At 40.0% G+C, this 19784-nt stretch overlaps 1 protein-coding gene across 3 annotated transcripts in view; it reads right to left on the reverse strand.

Moving 5' to 3' along the window:
* The window catches only part of FAM120A (family with sequence similarity 120 member A), a 57803-nt gene that overhangs the window by 36110 nt on the left and 1909 nt on the right, over window positions 1-19784 (reverse strand). For all 3 annotated transcript variants that reach the window (XM_068420023.1, XM_068420025.1, XM_068420022.1), the window contains exons 2-5: window positions 15248-15494; window positions 10475-10557; window positions 704-832; window positions 139-235 (exon numbers count right to left, since the gene is read on the reverse strand). In XM_068420023.1, coding sequence (XP_068276124.1) covers window positions 139-235; window positions 704-832; window positions 10475-10557; window positions 15248-15494 — 556 coding nt within the window. The remainder of the gene's footprint in view (window positions 1-138; window positions 236-703; window positions 833-10474; window positions 10558-15247; window positions 15495-19784) is intronic.

The following is a 19784-nucleotide window of genomic DNA, read 5'->3' on the forward strand; positions in this document are numbered from 1 at the left end:
CTTTTGAAACCGCTTATTCAAGGGTCAAAACTGCCAGAGAATATAAACATTTTTATAAGATCCTGCTAATAATACTCTGATTTAGAGTTATCCCAGGTTTTAGTTACAATGAAAAGCCTTATTTCTTTAATTACTCACCTAGGTAATGTGGTGGATGAAATGGCATAGGTTTATTAGTTGCTGAGTAATAAGCAACCGCTCTCTTAAATCGAGTGACTTTGTCATCTGTTCTAGACTAAAATAAAGAAAAGATGTGTCAGGAGCAAATCCAGGCATGTCATCTCTAGGTCAGCACTGTACTGTAGAGTAGTTAATGTACACCACATACACTATTAATGCCTACGGACCCTTGAGGACTATAGCACTGTTCCAGCACAAGAAATATTATGTCAATCCATGATAAAGCTTGAAAATAATATCTTCATGTACCACTGATTCTCAACGACAGTGCACAAAGCCAGACTACAAATCCCCTTTGGTTATCAAGAATTTAACTTTAAAGCACTGAGGATAAATGCAGTATTTTTACCTTTGGGAAGTGCAGAAAGTGAAATTAGGGTATTTAAGATGCTGCATATACCAATAGATCCCTATTATCAACTGATGCAAAACGCTATTTTGATAGAATGCAATTCTTCAACACAAATGTAGAGCACAAGTAGTTTAAAAAACCCCCAAACCAATATTTTGCTTAATACTTTACCTGTGAATGTTGAAAAACATCTTTTGCTATGGCATCCAAGTCAGTGGTGTCCTGAATATTACGGACGTAGTCAGCTACGGCTTTGATCACTACGTCACAAGGTGGTAAAACTAACTGGTGAGCACGTACCTACGCAACAAACATACATGCCAGGATGAAATAACATGCCCAAGATACCTCAGTTACACAGCAGAGAATTAAACTATTTATTTCTTGAAAACATATTCAACAAATTCCATATTGCTAGATTTAGTATCTAAATATTTCTGGGCCTTCCATCTTTAAGACTTCACCTTAAACAATGACTCTCATATTTTTCATCTACAGTGTATATATGTATGTGAAACCTCACCTCTATGCAAATATTTGCTGGTTAAATATCAGCTCCAACAACAAACAAGGTCAATAATGCTAATTATTTTATTGCTTTCTAGTTGGGCATTTCCTCCAAAGCAAAATGCTTTATCTAATGTGGATACATTCATTTTAATATATATATATATATATATCTGCTAGAAAACATTTTATTTTGACACAGTTTATATTCTGAATGTAAAGTGGTACCAGAACCGATGAAAGAGATCCACTGCGAACAGGAAGATCTCTATGTAGACAGAAAAGGAAGGATTTGAAAAACAAATGGAGAAAAGGAATATCTCAAGGAAACTTATTTTCAAGATTCTACAGAAATTGGTCTAAAAATCATTATTTGAAGCTTACACAGTTTAATAATTAGCGTTTTCAAATTTTTTAAATTTCATTACCTGTAGTAGAATATATTCATACAGCTTCACATTATATATAACATTTCAGGCAAGAAATTACTTTTATTTCTTTTACATCGACAAAGAAAGATGTATGGAATTCTCTTGTTGCTACAATGTGAGCAGAGTTACTCTCTCTTTCAAGCATTTCAGTATCAACATGGTTATACGGCTGGTTACTCTTTCTGCAGACACACAGAAATTCTTAAGGAGATAATTCCATTGATAAAATAGTTTCAATATTCCAGCATCAAAATAATTGATGTTCCACCACGCAGTGACAGATGTGTCTGACCTCCTGTATTAACCAACTATTTCAAATGGATGAGAAACATAAAAATTTCCCTCGAGTTTATGATCTGAGCCCATACAGACCATAGATTTTTGTCTACAAATCAGAGTCCACGGTACAGTCTACTCAAGATCTTAAGAAAATGATGAATTCCCATTGATTCACTGGTCACTGACCCAGGCCACGGATTTGAAAAGATAAGAATCACTTTGGACTTTGTAGCAAAAGCCCTCTGTTTGTAGCAAGAAGAAAGAGTTGGAAGAACTTTGTGGGACGATGTCCAACGTCCCTACAGACGAAGCTCTTGCAGCTCAGCGACCAGCAGCTGCAGATGGATGTGCTGTACTGGGAAGTTCTAGGCTCAGTTCTTTGGACTCATCCCTTCTCGTGTCCACATGGAGAAACGAGGGGAACTGGATAGTCCTGGAAACCCTGGACTTCCATCTCTACACTCTCAGAAACACAGAATCACAGAATCAATCAGGTTGGAAGAGCCCTCTGGGATCATCGAGTCCAACCATTGCCCTGACACCACCATGTCAACTAGACCATGGCACTAAGTGCCATGTCCAGTCTTTTCTTAAACACCTCCAGAGATGGTGACTCCACCACCTCCCTGGGCAGCCCCTTCCAATGGCTAATGACCCTTGCTGAGAAGAAATTCTTCCTAATGTCCAACCTGAACCTCCCCTGGCGAAGCTTGAGGCTGTGTCCTCTTGTCCTATCGCTAGTTGCCTGGGAGAAGAGGCCAACTACCACTACACTACAACCTCCCTTCAGGTAGTTGTAAACTGCAATAAGGTCACCTCTAAGCCTCCTCTTCTCCAGGCTAAACACCCCCAGCTCCCTCAGCCGTTCCTCGTAGGTCAGATCCTCCAGACCCTTCACCAGCTTGGTCGCCCTCCTCTGGACTTGCTCCAACACCTCAACATCTCAATAGGCTCCTCCTATACCAACAGTCCTGAAAATAAACTAAGGATTATTCAGCGTATGATTATGGGAATTACTGCTCTTACATGCACTGTGTGATCCTACACAGGGTACAGAAACTTCAGGTCAAGCAACCATCGGGGACCACTGCGAAATTAAAAGCAGCAAGCGGTGCTGCTAGCCGGGTCTGAAGAACTACTCAACCGCAGGCAGTTTCTGTTACTTTCCCTCCGTGCTGCACAACGCGCATACTCAGAGGGGCAGCAAAGAGGTCTCCAACTACGTGTCCTAAATTTTAGAGAACGCCTGAGGAATTTCTAAAAATTCTGTCTGGAACTGCTGTACGATTCTGGAGCACTCCGTCTGTGCCTACAGGGGCAGCTGGGTCTTCTGCTTTTAACATATTTTAATCTATTTGCAAAATTCAGTGATTCAAGACTTGAGAGATCATTATTATTGTTTAACAGTTCTATTTTTTAAGATACGAGAAAATGTGAAAAATCTTTATGCTTGCATTCTACACAGAGGTATCATACTTTACTAGAAAATACTGCAACTCAGCCTTGTCAGAAATGTTTATGCGAAATTCTGATTAATACTTCATTAATTTTATCTTTTAAAATCTGTACCACAACCCCTTTTTATTTTATATGGAGTCTCCCATATGTAATTATTTTCTTTCCTGCCCTTATTCTTCATCTTTAGACCATGGAATTTTTGCACAGATTCACATTTTTATTATTTTCCTTCTAACGTGTATGTTTTTATAAATGTCATGATATTCATTCTATACCTGGTCATTCTCTACCAGAGATGAACTCCACATTTTATGAGCCTAAATTAAGAACAGTTCTTAATTAAGAACAGTCAAGAGAGGTTCTCCTCCCCCTCTACTCTGCCCTGGTGAGGCCGCATCTGGAATATTGTGTCCAGTTCTGGGCCCCTCAGTTCAAGAAGGACAGGGAACTGCTAGAGAGAGTCCAGCGCAGAGCCATGAAGATGATTAAGGGGGTGGAACATCTCCCTTATGAGGAGAGGCTGAGGGAGCTGGGTCTCTTTAGCTTGGAGAAGAGGAGACTGAGGGGTGACCTCATTAATGTTTATAAATATGTAAAGGGCAAGTGTCATGAGGATGGAGCCAGGCTCTTCTCAGTGACATCCCTTGACAGGACAAGGGGCAATGGGTGCAAGCTGGACCACAGGAGGTTCCACATAAATATGAGGAAAAACTTCCTTACGGTGAGGGTGACCGAACACTGGCACAGGCTGCCCAGAGAGGGTGTGGAGTCTCCTTCTCTGGAGACATTCAAAACCCGCCTGGACGCGTTCCTGTGTGATATGGTCTAGGCAATCCTGCTCCGGCAGGGGGATTGGACTAGATGATCTTTCGAGGTCCCTTCCAATCCCTAACATTCTGTGATTCTGTGATGTGTAGTCAGTGGCATGGTAATTATTTCTATTCCAGATAGTAAATTCCAAATTTTCACTAGTGTGCACTCTGAATACATACAACAATACTAAATACAGATCACATTCGCATGGAAGCTTACAGTCACAAATATTGATGATAAAATCTTGCTCCCAGTCTGCAAGTAGAAGCAATAGATTTTCTTCTCACTGGTAATCTGAAGTCGTTTTATGAACACCTACCATTTTATTTGTACGTGTAACAATCATCCATCTCTAAAGGGGCTGAATCATAACATGGCTGTGTCACGTCGGATGTGCTCTCTGCAGAGTCCCTTGGAGAAATCCCACATTACTACCCAAGTGTTTGTGCAATCTCTGCTTGAAAATTCAGTGGATGAAAGGAGCAAGCAATCTATCCCTAGCTTTATGTGATCTCCAAGACAGCAGTATTTAATAAACCATAAGCAGCATCAAGAGGAGACATCACATCACTCTAGCACTAATATTAGGCTCAGACCCTAGAAGTATAACGCTCAAGTGAGACACATTAAGGGCTTACTATGCACATCACCCCCAGGTTAGCTGCTTTTAACCAAACAGCCTAAAGACCTCACCGGAGCATATTCTTAATTCTTGAAGTGAGACCTTCTGAAAGTCTGTATTACAGATTTAGAGACATTTCAGACACTTGGATTTTATTTGCTTTTAATCGGTTTCAAAGACATCCAGTCCAGATGTGAGAACACCCTCAAAACTAAAACTGTCATGACCTACACAGAAGCCAGAAATGGAAAGTGGAGAAATAAGAGGTACTTTCTTGGTATTAAAGAAAAGATAGAAATCTTTTATTTAGAACTCATTTTAGAACTTTCCAGAAATCCAAAATTGTAGATTTTGTACTGAATCATAAATTTATATTTCTAATATTGTGTGCATTAAAATATAGACTAAGTCTTACTAAGTGTTAGGTATGGGAAAAATTAAAGACTTAACAGCAAAAGTTACACAAAACCTGCTCATGGTTCAAACTTACTTTGAGCTGCATGCAAAGCATTTCAGAGCAAAATCAACATCATATTTTTACCAGTTTCTCATTAGAAGAGATTTCTTCCTAGAAGCTATTTTTTTTCCTTATCCTCTACAGAAAAGTTTCAGACAAGCACCAAAATCAGCTTTGGAAAGGCAACCCTGGAGGTGGATCCCACACTCGGAGGTGGTCAGGTTAGAAAGCACCTGAAAACAGCACCGTTTCTCTGCGAGTTGTAACGGAACTACTTCAATTTCATGACAGACCACTGACAAAAATCACAAGCAACCTATTAATACACTCTGAAAAGATTAAGTGGGGAAAGAAAACTAATTCTACATCGGTATTTGTCAAAGTAAGAGGCAGAGAGCAACGTTACAAGCCCAGAAGCTGTAAGATAAAAATGTCTTGGTTTTGACAAGATAATTTTGCAAAAATGCTTTACTGAAAGAGCACAGACTCATGAACACATAACTGCACAGGATTATTAGGATACTGTAGAAGGTACCTAAACCACACTGGGGAAAAGCTCCCCAATTATGCCACAACTCCAGTTGCCCCCTGCCTCCAGGAAGTGAAGCCTTTCAAAGCTAATCAACACAAGTACCAGCATTGACTGTTGTGCCTGCTGGCAACAGATAATCAGTTTAGTTTTATTTTCAAACCATTAAGAAAGAGACCTCGAACATTCAGTTACTGTGAGGTGACACACAGGGAACATCTTTTTTTCACTGGTGAGAGAAGAGGCTGAAGATATGAAGAATACTACACCAAATTGCCTGGGTTTTGTTATTTTTGTCTAGTTATTTCTATTAAAGATCGTATCCAAACTGCTCGGATCTTGTATCAGCTTTTGAGTGTTAAAACCATTTAATCTCACGAGCTTGTAGTGTATCTGATCTAATGACAAACTTTCTGAAGAGGCAAGAAGTTCCCTGGATGACTTAAAATCCTCTCAAACCAGCAAAGATCAGCTTTTCCCTGAAGATCGGGTTATTAAATTAGAAATTCTCTCTCTTCCTCCCTCCATCCTGGTTGGGAAACTGGCCTCTTTCTACTTCTGCATGTCTCGATGGTAACAAGAATACACACAACAGGGAGATCACTTGCTCACAATTTATACACATAGAACGACGAGAAAACCAAATCTAAACAGAGGAAGACAACCTGCACGACAGCCCTGCACACTACCACGAGCTCGACGGCTGGGCTGCCATCCAGAAAGACGCAGAGGAGCTAGAGGAATGACTAACTCTATGACAAGAGGCTGAAGGAATGGGGCTTCTTCAGCCTGGCAAAGACAAGGCTTTGGAGACACCTAACAGCAGCCTTCCAATACCTACAAAAAGGTTATCAAGCACACGGAGCCAGGCTCTTCACAGTGGTGTGCTGTGGAAGAACGAGAGACACCAGACATAGCCTGAAACAACGTGGGTTCAGACCGTACGCAAGGCAAAACATTTTTACCGTTGGGACTGTCAAACCATGCAGCAGCCTGCCCAGACAGGTTGTGCAGTCTCCAACCCTGGAGATTTTCAAGACTAGTTTAGGCAAAGCCCTGAGCAACCTGTTGTGACCTCAAGCTGACCATGCTTTTAGAAGGAGGTTGGACTAGACGACTTCCTGAGGTCCTTTCTGACCGCCATCATCCTATGATGACCCTTAGCATAACAAAAAAAAAGACATACACTTACTGTAAGCATATCTTAAGAGTACCACCTTTGTTATCTGAGCAGCAGCAAATTACCTAAGCACCTACTTAGCATATTAGCCTCCCTCTGGCAGACACCCTCTGAAGTCAACAGAGAAAGACAGGAATTTCCTAGAGCAATTCAGAGAAGGAGCCTAACCTGCATATTTTGGATTGCTTTCTGGAAGCATCTCTCTCTGCCTCTCTACTGGGATGAAACAACCAAGGAGATTAGCTAACTAATTTTGCCAGGTAAAAACAGATATAGACTATTGGATGGTGGGCATATAAAGAGTTTGCCAAAGACAGTCCGACGAATTCATCCTTTCAAAACCATCCTAACAGGAATACGATCCATCACAAGATGAAGACAGCGATCTCAAAGTTTCCCTGCACACTCTTCTTTTTCAAAAAGGAAGATTGCATTAAGACTTGTTTCTAAGGTTACCTCGTGAATGAAGAGTCAGTACTTCTTCGGTGGTATGTGCTCCCAAATAGGTACTAATTCATTCCAGAGATAAGAAATTGCCTTCCTAATATCATTCTGATGGTATCACACATTGATCTTGAAGCTCTACTGTAACAAGCTTTCCCAGAACAAGAACCAAATTGTCTCTGTCTTAAAGATAAATGCCAAAGCACACAAATAAAAAGCAGTACAATGCTAGTTTCCAAACAAGGTCTAGAGGTCAAATTATTTCTCAGGAAGTTATCAACTCCTTTCTTGTTTCAGCTTCTGATTCAGGTGGCCATTTCAGTGAACTCTGCTCTCAGGTAACAGGACACAAGCACAGGTCTACACATTTATTAGATGTACTATCTGTTTACACAGGGCCATTTAGACAGATAAGACCCTGACTCAGCACAGCTTGCAGTGTCAGTTTTTAATTCTTTTTCCCTTCTTTCAGCACTAGCAATTCAAATATTTTCACTGAAATTTGTCCAAGGAACTTTAACAGTTTTGCTGAGCTGATGGGTCACTGTTGGTGTCTTCTGAAAGGCACGGCTTTTTATCCAGCATGGTGTCCTGACTGTTAGGTTCACTTCCTTCCCAATGTGAAATACGGATTCTTTGCTCAGGTTTCCATTTCCCTTCCTTTCTCCCATTTCTACTCAGCTGTTCCTAGATGAATACACCACCCTCTTTAAAACAGAGGTACAAGTTCCTCAGTTTTGCCTTTTTTCACCTCACTATGTTGACACCTGAGCAAATACACCAATTTTCTATCAGCAAAGACTGGTAAGTTTCTTTTCTAAGTTACACTTTTTAATTGGTGAACTAGCAAAGCTTCTCTCATAGGAAGAGTAGCCATTTTGCTACATCATAATAAAAGAGTGAGAAAGAATGCAGAAAATTAATTGTACGCTATTAACTGTCATAGTTCTCTCTGAAAAGCAACAAATCAGGCCATTGGGAACCAAACCTGTTAACTTTGATGCTTAAGACCATACCGTCTTAGCTACAAAGGATTAAAATCTTTACACAATGAGAAAAAGTTTTCTGAATTCTGAGTTGAATGAGGTGTGGAATTAGAGCCCTTGGCTCCCGAGTGTGGAGAATACTCGATAGTAACTCAACAGGCACAACAAAGCAAAGTTTGTAAGTATAGCCCAGGGATGACATCCTGGGCAACCACAATTTCCCCCCTCCATTTCCAGTTCTCGTGATGCTTGCACTTTTTATAACTGTTCTGAAACTACTTCTGGCTATCAAGCTTGTGGCTAATATAAATGTGTCTTTTAGGGTTTTTTAAGCATTCATAAAATTTACAAGAAATTTTGCTTTCTGCACATCTACAATTAACAGAAGAGGTCTCTACAGAGAGAGTTGTAATGACATCATTAACATACTAGTATGTCACATGAAATTAAACTGAATTAATGAGCTACTGAAACAAGTTATAATTTCAAACCACGAGCATAGTAGAAACTGAAGCTAAAAAAAAAAATAGCAAGTTGTTGCGTGACCAGTAACTAATGAAGACTGGTTTCCTGCAGACTCGTGTCCGTGCTGCTTTAGCCATTCTTCTTTCTCTCCCTTTGACACCACTATCAGCCAAGAGACAGAAATGCTGCGGTTAGTCTGGGGCTACGTACTTAACAACTGGCCAGCAAGCTGCTGTGAAATTAAACAAATCATGTGTTGTGCCAGCCTTTTCCCTCAGTAAGGGCACTAGTTTGGGTCTTTTTCACTGATAACAGTGTATCAGTTTTCAGGGAGTCTGTAACAGCCGAACCTGAACTGCTTTCAAATCTGATTAACATTGGCCAACAGATTAAACAAATTCAGGGAGGAGTGCCTAAGACAGCCCAGTGACGCTGAAGGAAATAAGTTCCATTTCCTTAGGATGCCAGCTACAAAGCCCAGTTGGTGTTTCCACTGAAAACGTAAATCTCGAAGCAAAGATGACAAATATCTAATTTTCATTCTAGTCAAGTAGTTCAGTATATATTTAGGCAGCTTTTCAGAAGGTCTAGGTGTCTGAATTCATATTAACTGGCTGGAAAACAAGTCTACTCAGCCTAAAGCACAGAACAGTATTCTGAACGTCAGAAAGTTTATCACTTTGAGAGAAGTCCTACATTTTAACTTTTTCAGTAAAAAATGAAAATACAGGCACAGTCTTTCATTTTTTCATCTCAAGTTTTACAAGGAAGTAGCAAGCATGCATGCATCTTTTGTTTTGCCACTACAACGTGCTGACACTTACCTTTCTAAACACAGGAGAGGCAGCAAAACAGGGGACGAGCGTAACATCAAATTGTCACAGCTGTTCACTAAGCAATGCACGTGCAAGCCTTAAACACTGCTGAAAATCTTCAATATGTTTTTAAATTCTACCTTCAGCAAAATAAGTTACAGTTTTTCAATGCTTAATAAACTTTTGGAACAGAAAGGGAAAAAACCCCACCTATTTTTGTTGTCGATATAATAAAACAGTCTTACAGAATTTACAAAAAGCAAATTGATTTGCTGCATGGTACACCTTAGGAGAAAGGGAAAAACGTATGTCTAATGTGGCAGAGAAAGAAAGGTCACTATTATCCCGTCCTCTGATGTGTCCAGTTTCCCTTTTATAGCTGTCTACTTGGCAGAGGCACAAAGCAAGTGGGATGAAGCAGCAGAACAGACATACTGTAAACTACGAGCATAAGACACAAGTTACTTGTCTCAAAAAAAACCCCAACTACTGAAGGCCACGTTAGCTTTCTTGCACAACCTATTCTCTAGAATATTTATACATTTCAAGTACAGAAAACTATTACATACAAACTCAGATCAGCAGAAAATAAAACAATAAGGTAGGAACATACCGAGCTAATTATTTTTGACAGCTGAAGAACATGACTAATCAAAAAATTCTCCTCTTAAAAAAAGAAGAGGGTAAGAAGCTACATTCTCAAAGCCAAACCACACTGTAGCTATATGGCTCATGTAGCTGAAGGGCACTGGGGGGGATCACAAGGGCTAAGTTTAGCCGTGTAAGGCTAATCGCCCCAGGTATCCTCTGCAGTCAACAGAGAGGGACTGGGACACCAGAGGGTGACCGAGAACAAGAGCCTGGCATAGCTGCTGTGAATTAACCTATTACACTGCTCCGATTAGCCATTATGATTGACTTTAGCTTAATTGCTCGTAGTTATACTAAATTTGTACCTTAAGTGAAGCTAGTGGATGTTCTGGACCAAGTAAACTCCAATGAAAGGAAGCCAAATCTTCATCAGGTAGAATATGATTACCTAGAACATAATGCAGAATTTAAGTACACCATAAAACGTTACACACTGTTTCTACCTGCAGCAAAACAAATTTGCAATCAGTCCTCAATTCCCAATCAACACGATTAACGAAGAGAGGTTAAACTTGCAGATATCTTTTTGTTACTCCAGAAAAACCTAATTAGCACTCCCCTCTGTTCGAGCAGCACTCTTCCATGAACCCCAACTCACTTACAGGAGCAACAGAGCCAGTCACAACACATGGTGTCATCCTCAACCTGGCATGGCCTGTTAGGGGATCCTCAACACAGTTTAGTAACGCAGGTGCAACAGCATTAAGAACACACTCTGTGTTCATTAATTGGGAAATTATGTAGTTGTTTCAATGAACAGAGGTAGTGGTTATATTTACCAAGCTGTTCTTAGCAAATGGAAGATCACCTACATTATTGTGGTGGTTTTTTTTTTTCCAAAGCACATCACACTCAGAAAAAAACCTAAAAAATTCTTACTAGGAAATATTTCAAACGTTTGAATTAATCAAAGACTAACTAATCAACCACTGACAGAGTTCAGTGCCTGCGGATCCAAACTTTATGAAGAGCTAAACAGAATGTATTACTACATGTCTGGTAGAAAACTTAAGGATATTTTCAATATCTGGTTTCATAGAGCAGCAGTGAATGCACAGTTCTCATTGCTGTTAATATATTTACAGATTTTTTTTTTTTTTTTAATTTCACAGTTTGGACATCTTAATCTCTAACCTAGTCACAAAAGAGTATGACAAGATTCTTTGAATATGACAACAATTATTCACTTTAACATTTTGCTTGCAAAATAATTTAGTTTGCTTTTAATGCTCTTTAACACGTGAAAACCAAGAAAGCTGTCCACTACCTGGGGACTAGTAGATGCCCTCTTAGAGAGGGAAGTCTTCGTGTCCAATCAATACTTCACCTACTGCTGAGATCTCCAGCAAGGAGACATCACAATCTTTATTCATTAGGAGCTAAACTTTAAACTCACATCAGAAAGATTCAAAAAGTTTGTATACAACAGCCACATTACTACTAATCTAATCCAGGTAGGATTAGACAGCCTTTATAATGCAGGTCTGAAAAAATCAGTTCCAGTCAGACCACTAGACAGTTTTGTGATAACTAACAATAACTCCTGCAGACGCTAAGATTACCTTTTAAAACAGTCAGAGCTTCTCTCCCTTCCACCAAAACCTCAATCTTGTTTGGTCTCCATCTGTCATTTCAGTTAATTTCATCCCCTTGAACACACACATAAGACAGTCTGACCACTTGATCAATTCTCACCACGGACTGAGCTGTAGAATTTAGGATGCTGAAGGGTGGCTGTGTCTTCTGCAGTCCAAACAAGAAGTGATGCCTGTACTTACCTTACGTAGTTCTAGAATTTTACTGAGGAACAGAATGAGACTACATAACTAAACACATGTTACAAAGTACTGTCACAGTGGGAAAGAGATCAACGTTACATAAGCAACCTCTATTTCTTGACCTGGCTGAACAACCTCAACATATATTGATTTTTCCCATTTTAATGGCTCATTATAGCGTATGCCTTCGGTTTTTTAAAAGCAATTAGATACTAATTGAAGCCACTGCCCTTTCTAAAGAGTTCACTGAATTACTGCCCTATACCTCACACTGTGTTTGTTTTTTGACTGCTGAAGCTTGTTTTGTTTTTTTTTTTTTAATCATTCTGAAGTATTTGAGTCAAAAATTTACAAAAGAACCTGAACCAACTCCCTGTTTACATCAACAGCAATTAGGACAGAACTTTTTTTAGGGCACACTCTCAGAGGACACAATATCTTGGCCACATTTTAACTACTCATGACAAGGACACTCCCTATATTATAAAGCTAGAACTACAAAGCCCTTCTGCATGAAAAGCTGTAAGAAAGAAAAAGCTATAAAACAAACCAAGCGACCACAGCGTACACATAACCTTCTCAGAAAGTAATCTTTAAAAATTTGCCTAGTCGGTACAATCAGAAAAATATTTTTCTGGAATACTTCAATAAAAACTTTATCCCTGAATATAACTCAATCCCAAATATTTTGCCATTGAGAACGTTTTTTTAATTGACCCGTCAGGTGTTGCTCCTCAGGCTCCTCCATCTCCTGAATGTTTGGCTGAATCATTCAAGATTTTTTTTCTCTTTTCAGTGTCCCCAAATTGACCCTTGGAGTTAATGACAAGGAAGTATCTGAAAACAAATAAGTTTGAGTTTTCTGTACACAGGGAAACAGATTTGCAGACCTAAAGCTGAATACTGATACAGCTACTGTGATAGTTTTGGCCTTCTGTAATTGTAAACATTAAACCAGCAGCTTAACTGCAACTATTTCAGAATACATTAATTTATTCCTATACAAAGTACTATCATGGGGAGTTACACTGATGTACCCAGAACAGAAGAGCAACGTAACAGATTCAAATGCCTTCCCATGTAATCAAGTGCTCACTTATTCTTTCCCATTGTGATTTTCTTAATTCTACTTATCAGGTTCCAAAGAGACCCAAAGAGGCCATATGAGCAAGGGCAGAATAACCTGTGAAGCCAGACAACCCCTCTGATAGTAAATAAAAATATAAAACTTTAGATCAGAATGAGCTACCCTGCTTTAAACGTATGCCACACTACACAGAATTACGTGCCTATATGCATTTAGTATTTTATTGAAAAAACTGAAGTTACTATATCCCTAAGGTTGCAAAAGTTAAAACATGCTGCCAATATTTTAAGTCAAACAATATCTGTTTGTTGTAAGCTTATATAATCGTCGTTTATATCACAAAATACCTAGCTTTCATAATATTCACTAATACAAAAAAAAAAAGAAATCCTTCATCGCAGGAATACCTCCAAAGTATCTTCTGTTCTAACCCTGACTTCCATAAACTTTAATCTGTTTTGCTTACTTATACTGTATACACACACAAAAGAAATGCAAAAGAACACAGAAAACTAAATTTGTAACTGACTGGGTTTTTTTAACCTTTGTATCAATTTGGAAAAAAAGCAAGCTACAAAATATCTCTCTAGTAATCACCTGAAATGACCTCAAGTTTCTTTCTCCTAAGAGCAAGCTGAAAAATATTTTGTTGTGTAAGATATCAAGAGAGAAAAATATTCAAGAGCTTCTTGCATAAAATTGCAAAACCTTCAGAAAATTTACCAGAATATTTTTCACCATTTCATATAACCAAGCACTGTCCCAACCGGCCACGCAGTTGTAATTCTGCAACAAGTTAAAATGATGCTGTTCGTGTGTACTCCACATTAACTCCATAAAGCAAATGTGCAACTGTGAAACTGCTTTTCAAGCAGTAATTCTTACTCACTGAATTGGCATGCAACAACTTATTTATAGACTCCAAAACAAAGCCTAGCAATAGTAGTCTGTCATGCAATTTACACAGAGTTTTTGTTTTGAGTTTCAGCTTAGCCAACCATCTGCCATTCCTCTGTACAGCCATGCAGGCAGGTAACCATTCTGGGGATGAAAAAACACACTAACAAAAAGCAACTTCAACAAGTCAAATACTTGGGGCTTTTCTAGTGTAAGATGCATTGGTTCTTTCCTTCTTAACATGGAAGGCACCTGCCTGGGCTAGAAACAATTTAATATTAAAGACCACTAAAACGTTAGTAGGCTAAAGCAATAACACATAGCCTCTCTCATTCACAGCTTTCAAATGAGAAGTTTTATTCTTCTATCATGTCCCCATACTAAAACACAAAGTCAGGGAGAAAATAAAAAAGAAAATCCAGTCTTCTTAATTTGTTTGCTCAGTACAAGATCAAGAACATGGCTGCTCCGTGCTTATTCACCCAAAAGGAAGTTAGAATGCTGGTCTAAATAGATCTTATTCACTGGAGTCAAATTTATTAGTGATTAATTCACTCTTCCATCTGAGAGAGTATGACAGCTATTCTCTACCACTGCTGTGGAAACAGTGTGTCCCATTTCAGCAGAGATGTGAAACTGAAGTCCCTCCTACCTGTGCTCCTTAAAGATACTACACCATTTAGCATTAGAAGCAGGAGTGCTAAGAAACCAGCCAAACAAAGCTAATGGAATGGCAAGATGCTTTCAGCCACCTCTGCTTTCAGAAATGTGGAGTTTCACTCAATCATATAGTATAATTTATTTCTAGTGCAGCTGACATGCTGTCATATTTGTCCAATACTTATTTCTGAGGGAAGAAAAGCCCCTGCAATCCAAACATCTTCACTTCATGTATGTTATTTTCAGGTAGAACACAAAACAGGACAGAAGAATGCTTCCCCAGCCTGGAAAGCGTATCGTGAGGAGTAGATCTCGTATACTATATAAGACCAAAACTCGTAGAACTGCAATTCTCCCGATTACCCCCACCCACCGAGAACATTTTGGCTAGGCAGAGCTTTGCAGAATTCTTACTTTCTACTCTTGTTTCCAGACAGCCACAATTTGCATCGCTCGCAGGTCTCTACAAATTCGGCATGCCTGGCCTCATCAAAAGGCATCCGGCCCACCTCAAGTGGAGTAGGAATGTCTGAAACAAAGGGTTGTCTTTCCCTAGGTGCTTCGTCAAATTATACACGCATATTTTAAAACAGTTAATACAAACTGCAATTATAAGTCTGACCAGCAGCATCCAGTTCTTTTTTTACTTCACTTACCTAAAAGAGCAGCAAAAATAGGAAAGCGATTTGGATTCAGGTCCAGTTGCTTGGCAACTTCATGCATTAGGTATTGGCTTGTTGTGAGACTTTTCCCATTACGGCTCAGTTTTAGGGCATGGGCACTGAAATAGTAAGGGATGTTGCACAATGCATAATCGGAGTCATATGCAACCAAACCATGGAAACCTTTTTCTCTGCAGAAAGCAATTACTTCTTGATGATGATCCTCAATGCTCTGTGCAACCTAGAGTGGAAGACAGAGTAATTAGCCACCGTGTTAAATCGCAATACTGATCTATTGCATGCATTACAATATATCGGGTCTTTGTAGATACGTGCATTTGAAACACTTGGCAGTAGATTTAAAGTAATTAAAAAATCCAATGACACAGCACAGGATGTAAGGAGCGCTCAGAAACACGATACAAAGCGAAGCCTACACGCTGGAGTGGCGTTACCTGTGACTGAGCTCATCCCAAGTAACTGTTTATTAACATAAACGCTCAAACTCTAAACGTATTGCTGTACCAAAATCTGTATTAGCTCATGGGAAAAATCTTAAGGCTGTGGATACTTAAGCAGTTCAGCAAGCCAAGATGCCCCCTTAAAAAGCAACCACGTGATCACTTTTAAAGTTTTAGAAGAAACAAACATAACCCTGGATAAACAGAGGTAACTTTCTTGACCTTTCAAAGGCCCACCTTGCTGTGTTAAACCAAATTTTTTCCTCTTTCCACTTTCAGCCTATTCATTTATGCACAGCTGTCTCTGATGGTGCAAATTGCTTCAAGTTTATAGCCCAAACTTCACCTCTCAACTCACGTTGCCCAGCGAAGCACATATTTTAGGCTATGGCAATCAGATGACTAGAACAGACAAGTTGTACAGGGAAGACATGGGCCAATGCCTAACGTTGGAAATATAAAAGCAACCCTTTCTTATCAAGAAGATTAAACTAAAACAAAAACCCCCACGATGACAGGTTAGTACCTACAGTCCTGCATTTCTACACACCGTCAGGAACAGCTACAACTACAGTTTGCATACAAGCACACAAAAATAAAGCGAGCTGAGTGCTTTCAAGGCCTAGTGCTTTTACCATACATAATAAATACTCAGTGATTCAAAAAACCCCACAGAAGTTGGGTGTTGCTATAACCTACCCTCACCAAGTATTCAATTTTAACAACGTAGATAGCAAGCTATCCCAAAATAGACCAGTACAAAACTATTAGCCTCAGTCTCCCCAGTATGCATGAATAACTCCAGCCTTAGTGCCAGTGATGCTATTTATTTCCTCCGCAGCCGAAGCCCCGCAGAACACGAGCGAGGGCCTCGCCGCCTGCTCCAACGCTCCTGCAGTCATCTGCCTCTTAGCAAAGAGTTTTTGTCCATCAGCAAGTTTACAGTGACCCTTCCTTTTCTACTCATGCCTTGTACTTTCTGAACCTGACATTGAATTACGGTCTTCTGGTGCGGTACGTCAAATTTTGCTTTTCACATGTAGCTTCACAAGATGTTCCCTTTCAAGCAGAATCCTGAGCAGCTGAACAGCCAGCTCCTCACTCTCTGAGCTGTTCCCACGATCAATAACCAGCTCACTAAGCTCTCTCTACTCCTAATGCTACCCCCTTACCGTCTTCAGAAAATGTTACTTCCTCAGAAACACTCCTGATGGACTATTTTCAGAGCGTTTTTGAAATCTGGTTTTGTTTGTGAGAAAAACGAGCGTATTCATTTCTCAAATAATTATACTGTCACCTAGCATAACATGTGCCTGCTGTACACAGAATTGAAGAGACTGTAAACATCTTCAGAAGAATTGAAAGGTATCAGATTTATACAGTTACTAACTCAGGAAGAGCAATTTAGGAGAGCAATTCAGGCTTCACCACCACCACCCCACCCCCCGAAGTCTTTATATGTTTTAAATCAGGAAAATCCCCCCGATGTTCTTTTTAATTAAGGGTAGATAGATTTAAATTATGTATATGTATCTAAAATCAACATCTTTGCATGCAGACAACCACAGATCATCTATAAAAAACAAAGTAAGAACTTTTTCTGCAGCACTAGGGGTGACATGGGTGTGCAGACAACCCAGGAGGAAACTTGGTGTGCGGCCTGCTCTCATCAAATATCAACTATTTCCTCCATCTCCACAGCCTGCAGTTCCCTCCCTCCCTCCCCATTTTATAGAGCCAACTGACACAGCAAGCTACAAAGATGAAATGCAGTATTTTTAGGTAATACTAGAATCCATGTTCAAATAATTGAATCGTCACAGGGAAAAGAGCTGTATTTACCCAGGTACAGTTAACCCGCAACATAAACCTCTACCAAGATGAGAGTCAGAGAAATAGCTCACAGCTCTCACGAAAGGAGAGAGAAGATGCAACTAGACCCAGGCAACGTTCACACTGCAAAATCAACCCAGGGAGGAGGGACGCGAGGGAAATCACAGCCAGGGGGTTGGATCATTAAGTCTCAATCTTGTGGAAACATCAGTGATGCTGGATCAGAAAGAGGGAATCCTGTCCGAGTAAACAGGCACGTGAATGTTTAGATACTGAGAACAACACAGAGTCTCTCCAAAGTATTAAAGATGTTGAGATCTCCACTGCTTAAATATTTAAATTTTAGCAAATCTGCTTTGCATAAAAGTTTCTTTTAAGAATTATTCCCCTCTCCCCAAACAGAAAAATACCAGGTCACAATCTATGAACCCATAGGATATTTGTTATAACTTGGAGGAACCTGTTATTTTTACATCCTGCTGAAACCATCTGCAAGTGATTTATAATTGTTCTGGATGGAAGACATTACTCTTTTTCTCCCCTCTAATTACCAAAATAGATTAAATTCCAAGCCAGTCCCTAGCTCTGCACAGAAGCCTGCTACTCAATACTCAAATGTTTCCTGAAAATATGAAAATCAGTTTCATATTTAAAGTCACTCAGTATTCTCAAACCCAACTTCCCAAAACGAAGTGAGAAAACACTACAGTTTGGCAACTGTCTTATACATGTTTAAATAAAAAAAATCACCCATACATGCAAATAAAAAAATCCCACCTTCAAGATGCATTTGGGCTTTGCCCACCAGGAGGGTTGCTAAAAAGTGAGCATGAGGGAGAAGGTGAATAAAACTGGAGTAAAGTTTAAGGAAAGAAAGATATATGTAATAAAGCTGATTTAGAGAGATAATAAGTTGTGTAAGAGAAGAAGAAAACCAGAGAAGGAATGTGATTTAAGTTTAACACTCTCTTTGATGAGTATTATGCATGTTGCCACCATTACCGTGAAACAGTACTTCCTAACCTGAAAAAGGATCAATCAAACCCAGAGCTATCCGCAGCTGCTCAACAGCTGCACAAATGAAGCATCAAACAGGAATTGCTGATACCCTTCCCATCCCCAAGACAACTGACCAGTTCAGGGGACCAGTGCAGCTGGGACACGCGCAGCGCTGGCTCAGTGATACCAACGTTCCTACCAGCACCAAACTCTCCCCACCACACACGCAGGGATTTGGACACCAGCACTTGCCAACCCCCGGTGCTAACCTAAAGCAGACAAATATCCATCCCCCAAATCTTCCCCATCAAAAGCGGGGGGTTTGTGTTTGGTTTTTTTAAATGTGAGAACAGGGACTCAGTATGACATGTCCTCTCACTCCTAAAACTGTTTCCAGAGATTAAGGCCTATTACTGAGAAACCGTAAAGGAGCTAATGCTGCAGCTAAGCTTGAAAGTAAACAAAGTGCTACAGGTGACACCGTTGTCAAACGCGGCAACTTTATTCGGATGTAACAGAAGGCATTTAAAAGACTGACAGCTAGTTCAACATGCCACAAGACTTACAAACACCAAATTCCTATCAATAGCAAAACAGCTGGCTTCCTGTTGTGTACCATGCAGTTTAATATCGCATTAAAGTATCCAGTTTAACACATTAAAAGCAAAAAAATGTCTTCTTTTACCCCATGCATTGCTTTTACTAACGATGCCTAAGTCTCAAGAGCAAATTAAGGAAGATTTACAAAGCACTCGCAAACAGATCCAGGTAAATACCTTCACTGCATGGTCCCTAAAACTTTTTGCTTCAAGAATAAAAGTATTTCCTAGCTACCAAAAAAAGTTGAAATGAGAGGATGTTTTTCCTCTCATTCAAATTCCCACCATCATTCACATCCAAAACACGTACACGATTTTGCTTCTGCGCTGACCAGAAAACACAGTACTACTACAGCCGACATGGCCGTAACCTCTTCGCTTTAACCAAGCCCAAGACACTGCGCTCAGTGGAGCTTCATCTCCGCTTCCAGTTTGTTCCACACACGCTTTGCCCAGCGCGGTGGTCCTGGGATTGGTCCGCCGTGGCCGAGCGTGACCGGGACCACCACAGGGGTGGGACTTCCACCCCCGACCTGTGTGGCTTCACACCAGCCCGGCGAGCAGGGAGCTGAAGGGAACACTCTCCTCCAGCGCTGGGGCTGGCCGAGCGAGCAGGGCGCTAAGAGGAAGCAACAGCCA

This window comes from Nyctibius grandis, chromosome 29 (assembly GCF_013368605.1).
Source record: "Nyctibius grandis isolate bNycGra1 chromosome 29, bNycGra1.pri, whole genome shotgun sequence".
Lineage (NCBI taxonomy): Eukaryota > Metazoa > Chordata > Aves > Nyctibiiformes > Nyctibiidae > Nyctibius > Nyctibius grandis.